At 37.0% G+C, this 12,476-nt stretch overlaps 2 protein-coding genes across 3 annotated transcripts; one reads left to right on the forward strand and one right to left on the reverse strand.

Annotated features, from left to right (window-relative positions):
- Window positions 1-202: 202 nt before the first annotated feature.
- Window positions 203-1,141, reverse strand: LOC308619635 (olfactory receptor 10AG1-like; the record flags this gene model as incomplete). Its single annotated transcript, XM_081238652.1, has 1 exon — window positions 203-1,141. The coding sequence occupies one exon, from the start codon at window positions 1,139-1,141 to the stop codon at window positions 203-205; it is 939 nt and encodes a 312-aa protein (XP_081094778.1).
- Window positions 1,142-5,715: 4,574 nt separating this feature from the next.
- LOC308619638 (etoposide-induced protein 2.4 homolog) lies at window positions 5,716-7,472 on the forward strand. Of its 2 annotated transcripts, XM_081238655.1 has the most exons (2): window positions 5,716-6,272; window positions 6,385-6,629. In XM_081238655.1, the coding sequence occupies exons 1-2, from the start codon at window positions 5,720-5,722 to the stop codon at window positions 6,498-6,500; spliced, it is 669 nt and encodes a 222-aa protein (XP_081094781.1). In that variant the 5' UTR covers window positions 5,716-5,719; the 3' UTR covers window positions 6,501-6,629. The 2 variants fall into 2 exon arrangements, with proteins under 2 accessions (XP_081094781.1, XP_081094780.1); XM_081238654.1 differs by having other exon boundaries at window positions 5,716-7,472.
- The last annotated feature ends 5,004 nt before the right edge of the window (window positions 7,473-12,476 follow it).

Consider the following 12,476-nt stretch of genomic DNA (forward strand, 5'->3'; position numbering starts at 1 on the left):
TAGTTTCTTATCAGCAAGACACCCTGTGGATTTCCTGATATCAGAAAATCCAGCATAAAGCAATAAGCTCAGGTATGAATAAATATGATAAATCTATAGTAATGTAGAAAAAACAAACTAAACATTCATATCTGATTATACAATGGCAGAATTAAACAGGAGAACAGAAAATGAGTTCAAATCAAGCAGCTAATGCTTTACATTAAGGTAACAATTTTCTCAACGCCATCAGGACTTCCTTATTTCTCAGGGTGTATATCAGGGGGTTAAACATTGGGGTGACAATGGTATAGAAAAGAGAGAAAAACTTGTCTGTTCTGGAGGAATTTTTGGATTTAGGTCGTAAATATGTAATGATTCCAGATCCAAAAAATAAAGTCACAACCATGACATGAGAGGAACAGGTGGAGAAGGCCTTTGCTCTTCCTATTGCCAGTGGCAACTTCAGGAGGGTGGAGGTGATTTTAATGTAGGAGTCAAGAATCAACAGAAAAGGGATCATGACAAACAGCACAGCAACTGTAAAGACCATCATCTCATTCAGAAAAGTGTCCCCACAAGCCAGCTTTAGTATTGGGGGGATGTCACAGAAGTAGTGATTGATTTGGTTGGATCTACAAAAGGGCAGAGAGAAAATCTGGCATTTTTGCCCTATCTCAACTGGAACTCCAGTGATCCAGCAGGCAGCCACCAGCTGGACACATACTTTGTGGTTCATGACTAGAGGATAGTGCAGAGGGTTACAGATGGCCACGTAGTGGTCATAGGCCATCACTGTAAGAAGCAGGCACTCTATGTTTCCAAATATAAGGACACAACTCATTTGTGTTGCACAAGCAGACAAAGAAATGTGCCTTTTCTGAGTCCAAAGGTTTATGAGCATTCTAGGAAGAGTGACAGACACATAACAGATTTCCAAAAAGGAAAAGTTACTGAGGAAAAAATACATGGCAGTCTGGAGAGTCTGGTCAGTCCTGGTTATGAGAATGATGATGCCATTTCCCATCAGAGTTACCACATAGATAAACAGAAACATCACAAAAAGAAACATCTGGAGACTGGGAATATCAGAAAATCCCAAAAGAACAAATTCCATCACTGAAGTGAAATTCACATCCACTAGGTCTTTTTGGGGTTCCATCTGTGAAAATAGTTACAATTAGACATTTCTGTTTTGGGGCTTGTTTTGTAATTCTATTAGTTAAAGGGATTTGGGAGAATTAGTACATAAGATTTCTATTCTCTATTAATGTTTAGCATTTTATGTACTGGACTCAACACAGCTGAAGTTTAATGGAGAAGATGTACGCTAAATTCTAAATATAAAAACATAATATCTAATTCTAGGTTTAACTTTATTGATTTTTTTTTTTTTTTTTTTTTTTTTGCGGTACACGGGCCTCTCACTGTTGTGGCCTCTCCCGTTGCGGAGCACAGGCTCCGGACGTGCAGGCTCAGTGGCCATGGCTCACGGGCCCAGCCGCTCTGTGGCATGTAGGGTCTTCCTGGACCGGGGCACGAACCCGTGTCCCCTGCAACGGCAGGCGGACTCTCAACCACTGCGCCACCAGGGAAGCCCTGTAGGTTTGACTTTAAATGAAAGTGATGTGTTTGAGAATTATGTGTTTTCATTTTTGATCTGCTTGTGTGCAGAACAAAATCAATCCATTTTACTCCTCATATTAACAAACAGAATTCTGAGGCAGAGACGTTTGCATCCCACTTTCTCAGTGGTAGGGCACCACCAAACTTTGTAATGTATTTTTCAGGAATTTCTCAACTCTTCCATTAGACCTTTCCCAAGAATAAGGCATGCCTTCCCTTCCATATCATGCAGCTATAATTCTTAACTATTTGTGCATACACTTTATTTGAGACCATTCTGATTGCCATTATCTATCAAAATAAACATCATGGCCATCAGGCATTATAAAGTAAGAACTTTTATTTATCTTATGCAAACTTGAAACTTAGGTTTGACAATGTTTTTTACCTATTGGTTGTTTAATTAATAATGACAAACTTGAAGGAAATACATTGATGATATGATTTCTGAAACTCTGCCAAGTAAATCTATTCTTAAATGTCCTGCTATGTGCCATCGGTCATTTGCATTTAAAAATTATTATTTTAATAATGTATCTAAATTGAAACACATGAAAAATCAAAATTGAAAACTATAAATTATTTAAAATATGGTTAATAGACAGTTGTCAAAAATATCAAAAGCAGAGAATATATATTTTAGCTAGAGGGCATGTAAGCAAGTACAGTTTAGTCTATAATTAATGAGACACACAGAGACTCAACTTTCTCCTGTATTGAGATATACTTGGAAACTATTGGAATTTAAAAAGAAAGGTGATTAGCATATTATAGCTTTAAATAATATCTGGGAAAACGGAAAACAAAAATCATTCTAACCAAGCTACACTTGTGCTAGTAAACTGCTTGCAATAACATATTATTGAATTGTGTTGATGTCCTCATGCTATATTATAGATGAAGAAACTAAGGTTCAAAGGTTTACATGACTAAACTAAAAAAAAAAAATGTTTGCTTTGACTCCCAGGATTCATGAGCATTGTGAGAAAGGTAACAAATCCATAGTGATTTCCAAGAGGGAAAAATTGCCAAGGAAAGAATACATGGGGATCTGTGGGTCAAGACCCACTTTTGTCATTAGAATTATGGTGCTATTGCCCATCAGCATAATGATACATGTGACTAAGGACAATCCAAATAGAAACCACTGGAGATGGGGAACATCAACAAAGTCCAAGAGAAGAAATTCCATCAATCTAGTTAGATTTTCTTCTGGTGTTTTTGTTGTTGTTGCTGTTGTTTTCTTTTTTCTTTCTTTCTTTCTTTCTTTTTTTTTTTTTGGTGCTTTATCTGTTGAAAGAGGAAATTTAGCCTGTGCTTTCACTTTTCCTTCCCTGACATTTCTTGTTCTTCAGTTTGTCTCAGGATGACTAGACTGGCTTTCATGATCACCGCAATTGTTTCTGATTTGAGAATGTTACTATATATGTATTTCCCACTTTCCAGTTTTGACCCCATAGGTTATCACTGTAAAAGCTCCACTGAAATTTCCTTCAGAGCCATTCCATATACTTTCTGAATACAGCCCAGGGTAAACAATTTTTTCCCTACTCAGCACAGTCACTAGAACATCATTGACAAATGTGAAGAAGACCCAGAGTTTTGCCTTAGCATCATACATTTAATTAATTTCACTTCTAGACAATCCTATCATACTTCTCTATACATTTCCCACTCAGTATCTCTATATCATAAAGTATCTTTTCTCACACGTTTTCAACTACCTATTTGAATCCTTCATTCCCCTCTCATCACTTGATCTTGAGCATACGTGTTACTATTTTTCAGTTCATACTATTAGACAGTTAAAATATTGTTAGCATGGTTATTGTCCTCTTGAGAATTAAATATCTTTTGATAGGGTAATAAGTGGAAAGCATAGTTTTTATTCAGAAAAATTAACATGAGAACATAGACACAGATAGAAACACTAAAAGTGTTTAAACCTGGGAAAATAAGGACAGCATGGAAGGTGTTCATTACCTTTGTGTGTATGTGGACAGAGGGACAAAAATGTTGGCTATTTCGTATTACCCTGTGTGCTGTGTGCACGATCACTACATTTGTTGATCCTCAAAAAAAAATTCTTTATTAACCATTTCTAACCTCACTCGTCTTTAGAGATAAGGATATTGAGACTCACTGAAGGTGGATAATTTGACCAATTGCACATAGTTTTGTGATTGGAAGCCAGTGCTTTTTTCCCCTTAGGTTCAAGTTCTATTTCCTTGATAGTTTATTCATGTGATATTAAGCAATTAGAGTTACTTGCTCATTTGTGAGCACTGAATGAGATAATATTGATAAAATTATGACCTATCAAATTTAAACTGATTATTTATTAGTTAGGTTATATAATTATAACTACAATTATATTACATTCTTTGTACTCTCCAGGTTTATAGCACATAACCTAGCAAAACTGTATTTAATAGGATTATTGGGTCACATGTTGGTAGTCATTATTTTCCATTCCTCCCTTTCATCAGAGCCAGGTCTAGAGTTAGGAGAGTGAAGAACTTAGGAAAATTTCAGAGGCTCTCAGTCCTACTCAGGGTTGATCCTGCACTTGCACGGCTTTTCACATGGGTCTTCCCTTCCATATTTCACCCTGGGCATCTCTTGTCTCACCACTTGCCCCAGCCTGTCTTTATCTCTGCATCCTGGTGGGAATGCACATTGTCCACCAAATTTAGCATAGGTAGAGAATCATGAGTAAGGAGCACAGTCCTCCCTGGATGGACTGACTTGAATTATCATCTGCTAGTTGTGTGAGTTCCTGCAAGGTACACAATCTCTCAGGACCACAGTCCTCGCAGCTAAAAGTGAGCCAGCTGTTGTTCCAACACCCGGATTGTTCTGTGAACTAAATCATTTAATGTATGTGAAACAACTTGTAGAAGCTCTGGCACTTATAAAGGTCTATATAAGTGCTAGTTATTATTATTACAATGAAAAACTAAGTTTTATTCTTCTGAATTTTAATCAGAGTTCTACACAACTTGAAACAATACTCTGTAATTAGCTTTTCTTTGTATCATGTGATTACTAGGGAATGGAGTGTGATTTAATGCAATCATCAAGTGTTATGAAATTCCCAAACAATTCAACTCTCAAGTTGCAAATTCTCCATGAATTTTTTGACAAAATTTTTTTTGTAATATTATCTTTACTCTGAAATCTAATACCTATAGTATGCATCACCATTAAGGCTTTAGTGTTGCAATTTGGCCAATTCATTTTGTTCACTTTTTTTTTTTAACCGGCACTAAGTTATTTGGGGGGTAAGGGCAGTGACTATTTTCCTATTTGGGATCAATATAGACCCCAAAAATTACGGTACACTCAATATGGTACTTAGTATTTGATGCTTTGATGAACTAAAGCAGTAGACGGTGTTTAAATGAAATCATCACTCTTAAAAGGGAGAAAAGAATTAATACACGAGAGAATAAAAAAATCCAATCTTTATGTATCACTTTTAAGAATGGCTACATTTAATTTAAATAATTTTGTTCTTATTACATGAGTATAATCACTTACAGTGCTAAATAAATTATAATTTCTAATTGTATAAGTCCAATTTTTTGATACTTAAATTATCAACGTATACCATGAAACACGTAAAATTTGTGTATGTTATTCTCAGTAGCGGAAAAAGTAGAAAAAGCAAATATTTACTCTGTGCACTCACTAAATTGTCTATATTATACATCTTTCTTATAAATGTTTAAGTACTTATTAATTAAAGAAAATAAATCTTAATGTTCTAATATTGCTATTTTTAAACTCAAGTCTCCATTCCCTGGAAAAATCCAAATGATTAAGGGGGTATATGACAATATTCCAAATCAGTTTGATGTTGGTCATATCAACATATTTATGTATTTCAGCTACATCTGTACATTTAGTATAAATTAGCAAATTAAACCCTGTAACTAATTTAGAAATCATTGAACTGAAAATTATTTCATTATTTCATACATTTTAAATTTAAAAACATTTATTTTTACCTTTAAAATAAATGTTCCTTGAACTCCCCCAAAGTTGGAATTGTATTAACTAGATCATTTTATATTAAATCTATTTTTAAAAATATCATCACGGTGAAGAGATGGCTGACAGTGTCAAAACCTTTCTGCAGGACCTTGCCAGGGGAATCAAAGACTCCATCTGGGGAATTTGTACCATCTCAAAGCTAGATGCTCGAATTCAACAAAAGAGAGAGGAGCAGCGTCGAAGAAGGGCAAGCAGTGTCCTGGCTCAGAGGAGAGCCCAGAGTATAGACAGGAAGCAAGAGAGTGAACCACGTATTGTTAGTAGAATTTTTCAGTGCTGCGCTTGGAATGGTGGAGTATTCTGGTTCAGTCTCCTTTTGTTTTATCGAGTGTTTATTCCCGTGCTTCAGTCAGTAACGGCCCAAATTATTGGTGATCCGTCACTACATGGGGATGTTTGGTCGTGGCTCGAGTTTTTCCTCATGTCAATTTTCAGTGCTCTTTGGGTGCTCCCCCTGTTTGTGCTTAGCAAAGTTGTGAATGCAATTTGGTTTCAGGGGATGTTTGTGAGTCTCTTTCCCATCCATCTTGTTGGTCAGCTGGTTAGTCTCCTGCATATGTCTCTTCTCTACTCACTGTACTGCTTCGAATATCGTTGGTTCAATAAAGGAATTGAAATGCACCAGCGACTGTCAAACATAGAAAGGAATTGGCCTTACTACTTTGGATTTGGTCTGCCCTTGGCTTTCCTCACAGCAATGCAGTCCTCCTACATTGTCAGTGGCTGCCTATTCTCTATCCTCTTTCCTTTATTCATTATCAGCGCCAATGAAGCAAAGACCCCTGGCAAAGCATACCTTTTCCAATTGCGCCTCTTCTCCTTGGTGGTTTTCTTAAGCAACAGACTCTTCCACAAGACGGTCTACCTGCAGTCTGCCCTGAGTAGTTCAACTTCTGCAGAGAAGTTCCCCTCACCACACCCACCTCCTGCCAAACTGAAGGCTGCTGAGGGCCACTGAGTCGCCTGCCACCCAGAGGGGATGGGTGGGATTGGAAGGATGCCGCGTCAGCTCTTTTTCTTGTTCACCTCCCTGACCAGGGAAGGCAGGACCCACTCTGCCAAGGGCCCTGTGCATATTCCCTTCTCTCTGAGGAATCGGGATTTTTGTCTCTGGTGCACGTAAGGCAGAATCGTCCTGACACCAGTATGGATTTTAAACACCGGTGAGTCTGAAAGGACCACAGGTTTTTCTGCAGCTCTTTTCTAGCATTTGCCAGCCCCCGTGCCTGGACTGAGTTGAATACTTTTTCTCCCTGTGCCATTTATCCTCCCACCTCCCCTTCCTGCCTTCCACCGTCCTTGGATGAATGGATTTTTGTAATTCTAGTTGTTGTATTTTGTGGACCTGTTGTTTTGGTTTTTCTGTGAAGCACATATATTGGACGTGGGAAGTAAAGGAGACTCTGCTGCTCCTGGTCACTCCCGTTATAGCCATCACTGTCTTGTTTCTTGTAACTCAGGCTAGATTTGGTCTCTTGCTCCACTGCAGAAAAAACAAGCCTGAAGAGATGGGACGGGAGGAAAGACCTCACAGCCAGATCTTCTGGGTTTTGAGGAGTGGTTTTCTTTCTTCCCCTTGAAGGGGAAAAAGCTTTTTTCACTGGTACATTTAAAGCTCCCCCAGCTATAGGGAGGTACCAATTTTGGACAAGTGCCACTGCAACACAGAATGCGCAGAGAACCTGAACTTTTAAACTCTGGAGGTCTGAACTATATTGTTGGCCACTGCTGGGTCTGTCTGGTATTTCAAAGGAATATTGGGTGCTGCAAATAGGAACTGAAGGGGTAAACTTATTAAACCCATTAAACCTGTGGAAAAAAATATATCATCAGGTCTATAATTAACTTAAAAATGCTTTTTATAATATCTTGCCTCAAAACCAAGCTTATCTCCATTATTATTCATTATACTTACACAAAATATATCAGATTCAAGTTTTTGTATTTCAAAATAATTTAATATCATTATTTAATATTTTATTTAAATATAAATTATATTTAATGGAATCATAAATATATGGAGATACTTTAACATGACACATTTGCTATATTAAATATTAATTTTAATAAAAATTAAGAACTGAAGCTTATAAGAGTATAAAATAGTTCATATTTACCATACTTATTTGACTTTATGCTGATTATTTTCTCACTGAAGAGGGTTTAAATATTTATAATACTTGAGCTGAAATCAGTTACTTAATCAAAGACATTCAACTTACCTTTAAACTATTCTGTTCTTTCCAAAAATGAAGGGCTTCTTAATAGTTTCTCTACCCCATGGGACCTCTTTGGCCAGATACCATTACATTTCCAGTTAAAAGCATCATTTGGCACTCTATGGTTTGTTTTATTTTATTTTTCCCAGCTAGCTCTCACTCTACCTATAATACTTTCACTTCAGTCTCTCCATGGGTAGAGTGCACAGCACATTTTTATTTCTTAGACTTGAATAGGACGCTGAGCAACATAACTGGAGATCATCCAATACTGACACACACCCAATTCATGTTCTATTATGAACACTCCATAGTGAGCCTCTATGCAATTAAACTGAGCTTGCATCACAATTTCCTGAGCACGTTTTTCTTACATTCTCCTCTAAAATAGATTTCTTAATCAGTATTCACTGTTCTGCACATGTAATAGCTGTAAATGCCCTGATAATAAGTACAATTTTAATCTCTAAATCTTATGTTATTGATTCCTATATGAGCACCAGGGAAACCTGAGAGATAACTGTTAGATTATTATACCTAGATTAAAAAATTAATTTTAGAACCCCTGCTCATATTAATAGGAGGAAGAGTTTTCTTTTTAATGTAGCATTTTATTACCTTTTCTCAATTTCATTTCTAGTGTGTATGCAGTGTTAAGAGAAAATAATATCAAACTTCATGTAGAATAAAATAAAATACTTGAATTTCCCAAATGAGATAATGGGAAAGATGCCAGCAACATAGTCTGTGTCTTCTGGGCTTCAATTCTGGGAAAGACAATTATTTCCAGCATTTAGTTTAAGAATGTTGGCTTGGATCCAGTTCCTCCTGTCAAAAATAAGATTTGCTTCCTGTTATTTTGTAACTAGTGGCTTTTAAGGGTTTATGATTACAAAGAGAAAATATTTTCAAGAGAAGGGACTCTGATGGTAGTGTGATAAGAGAGAGTGACTCAAAGTAATTACAAAGTGTCAGGGGACACATGGCAGAGAACACGGAAGGTGAGTGAGGAGTGGGTCATGAGAGAAGCCCCCCAGGCCTGAGCTACTTGCACATGCACATCCAAAATGTAGCTGTGCTGGAAAGGAGTTCTAAAGCCTCATAATTAGCACAGTGTAGTACTATGCATGAATAGAGAGATATTCTGATACCATAGGATAGAAAATTCAGAAAAAAAGACTCAAATGTATCATCCAATACCAAGATAGCATAACAAGTTTGCAAAATATAGACTTTATTGTTATTGGCATTGCACAGTACCCTTTGAGTAAAAATTATATATTTCTATTAATATTTCATTTCACACTAAAACAGGAAAATTTCAAATGATGCATAGGTTTAAATATTGTATTCAAAGTGAAGTAATGAAAGCATTCTAAATTAGTTTGTATAATTTTGATGCAAGGAAAGATTAACTTTGGCTCAAAATTAGAATTGAGGATACAAAAATTTTAAAAATCAACTACATAAAAATAGGTAATTCTACTTAGTGGAAATGAACATGCAACCAAGGTAAAGTTAAGCTAGCATTGATGAAGTTGGAAAAAATATGTCATATCTCAGCTAACCTGTTATTTTACATTATGAATAAGATGTTTTTTAACTATGAAGGAAAAATCTAAAATAAAATTAGAAAAATGAGACAAACAGATTAAGGAACAGTTCACAGGAAAGGGAGGAAAATCATCCTTTAAACATGTGGAGGAATACTCAGTTACATTCAAGAAAAAGGAATGAAAATTTGTACAGCATGGATGTAGTTTGTAAAACAGTCTAAGACACTTCCTCAAGCAATCTCTTACGAAAACACATTTTATACACTTGTGAGAATGCAAATGCCCAAACCCATGGAGAAGAATTGGGCTCCTTCACCTATTCCTTGAATCAATAAACATGCATGGGTATGATTTTATGCAGTTTCACATTTGTCAGCATTGTTTGTACTTCTGAAAGGTGATGTCACCATGTGTGAATGATCATGTGGACTATCTCTCTGACTTAATGAGCCTTTATTTTGATGCTGTAACCTACTTTTTATTTTTCTCCCACAGTTAGCTGATTCCTTCAAACTAAGAGTTTTATAATTTAGCCAAAGTTGTCTAGTGGTTTCAGAAGGAAGACTGGCTTGCTGTGACCCTGTACATCACAACCAGAAATGGAAGTTATTTCTTGATATTGTTGATGTTCCTAATTATATTCAGCTTATTTTTAATTATCTCCATTTATAAAAGGTTTCATTTATTTATCAACAGCATCGCCAGTGCTGGAAAATGGATTTTTTTTTTTTTTTTTTTTGCGGTATGCGGTCCTCTCACTGTTGTGGCCTCTCCCGTTGCGGAGCACAGGCTCCGGACGCGCAGCCTCAGCGGCCATGGCTCACAGGCCCAGCCACTCCACGGCATGTGGGATCCTCCCAGACCGGGGCACGAACTCGTGTCCCCTGCATCGGCAGGCGGACTCTCAACCACTGCGCCACCAGGGAAGCCCGCAAATGGATTTTATTAGTCAATTATCTGTTTGTTTGTTTTGAAGAAAAGGGCAATCGATTTGACTGATTTGGTTGCAGGCTAAAATAGAAGCATGTCATCAAAAGAGAGCATTAGGTTTTTGGTTTCATTATAAAATGGTGTATTCATTAAAGAAAATTTAGACAGTAGAGGGAAAACTAAAACAACAAATCTTTCAGGTGTGACATTTTGATATATTTCTTTCATCTTTTTTAGGCATAGTTTTGTTTAATTCAAATATTATGTCCTATAGAAAAGTTTATGGTGGAGACCTTCAAGATGGCAGAGGAGTAAGATGTGGAGATCACCTTCCTCCCCACAGATACATCACAAATACATCTACATGTGGAACAACTCCTACAGAACACTTACTGAATGCTGGCAGAGGAACTCAGACTTCCCAAAAGGAAAAGATGCCCTCAGGCAACCTACACACAGAGGCAGGACTAATCCAAAGCTGAACCCCAGGAGCTGTGTGAACAAAGAAGAGAAAGGGAAATTTTTCCCAGCAGCCTCAGGAACAGTGGATTAAATCTCCACAATCAACTTGAAGTACCCTGGATCTGTGGAATACCTGAATAGACAACAAATCATCCCAAAATTGAGGTGGTAGACTTTGGGAGCAAGTGTAGACTTGAGGTTTGCTGGATGCGACTGACTGGATTTGGTTCTATGTTTATATTAGTTTAGTATTTAGAGTTTATTATCATTGGTAGATTTGTTTATTGATTTGGTTGCTCTCTTCCTTTTATATATATATATATATATCTTTTTTTCTCTTTTTGTGAGTGTGTATGTGTATGCTTCTTTGCGTGATTTTGTCTGTATAGTTCTACCATTTGTCCTAGGGTTCTGTCTGTCCGTTATTTATTTATTTATTTTTTAGTATAGTTTTTAGTGCTTGTTATCATTGGTGGATTTGTTTTCTGGTTGGGTTGCTGCCTTCTTTCTTTCTTTCTTTTTATTACTATTTTAATTTTTAATTTTTTATAATTTTTTAATAACTTTATTTCTTTTTATTCTTTCTTTCTTTCTTTTTTTCTCCTTTTCTTCTGAGCCATGTGGCTGACAGGGTCTTGGTGCTCCAGCCAGGTGTCAGGTCTGTGCCTCTGACATGGGAGAGCTGAGCTCAGGACCTTGGTCCACCAGAGACCTCCCAGCTCCACATAATATCAAACAGCAAAAGCTCTCCCAGAGATCTCCATCTCAATGCTAAGACCCAGCTCCACTCAAAAACCAGTAAGCTACAGTGCTGGACACCCTACCCCAAACAACTAGCAAGACAGGAACACAACCCCACCCATTAGCAGAGAGGCTGCCTAAAATCATAATAAGGTCACAGACAACCCCAAATCCACAACTGGATGTGGTCTTGCCCACCAGAAAGACAAGATGCAGCCTCATCCATCAGAACACAGACACTAGTCCCCTGCACCAGGAAGCCTACACAACTCACTGAACCAACCTTAGCCACTGGGGGCAGACACCAAAAACAATGGGAACTACAGACTTGCAGCCTGTGAAAAGGAGACCCCAAACACAGTAAGTTAAGCAAAATGAGAAGACAGAGAAACACACAGCAGATGAAGGAACAAGGTAAAAACCCACCAGACCAAACAACTGAAGAGGAAATAAGCACTCTACCTGAAAAAGAATTCAGAGAAATGATAGTGAAGATGATCCAAAATCTTGGAAATAGAAAGGAGAAAATACAAGAAACGTTTAACAAGGACATAGAAGAACTAAAGAGCAAACAAACGATGATGAACAACACAATAAATGAAATTAAAAATTCTCTAGAAGGAATCAATAGTAGAATAAATGAAGCAGAAGAACGGATAAGTTACCTGGAAGATAAAATAGTGGAAAAAAGTACTGCAGAGCAGAATAAAGAAAAAAGAATGAAAAGAATTGAGGAAAATCTCAGAGACCTCTGGGACAACATTAAATGCACCAACATTCGAATTATAGGGGTCCCAGAAGAAGAAGAGAAAAAGAAAGGGACTGAGAAAATATTTGAAGAGATTATAGTTGAAAACTTCCCTAATATGGGAAAGGAAATAGTCAAGTCCAGGAAGTGCAGAAA

This window comes from Mesoplodon bidens (genome assembly GCF_964165515.1).
Source record: "Mesoplodon bidens genome assembly, chromosome: 7".
Taxonomy (NCBI): domain Eukaryota; kingdom Metazoa; phylum Chordata; class Mammalia; order Artiodactyla; family Ziphiidae; genus Mesoplodon; species Mesoplodon bidens.

What these genes read in the sequence shown, in the direction of transcription:
- LOC308619638 (XM_081238654.1), top strand. Translation starts at nt 5,720, where the DNA reads ATGGCTGACAGTGTCAAAACCTTTCTGCAGGACCTTGCCAGGGGAATC.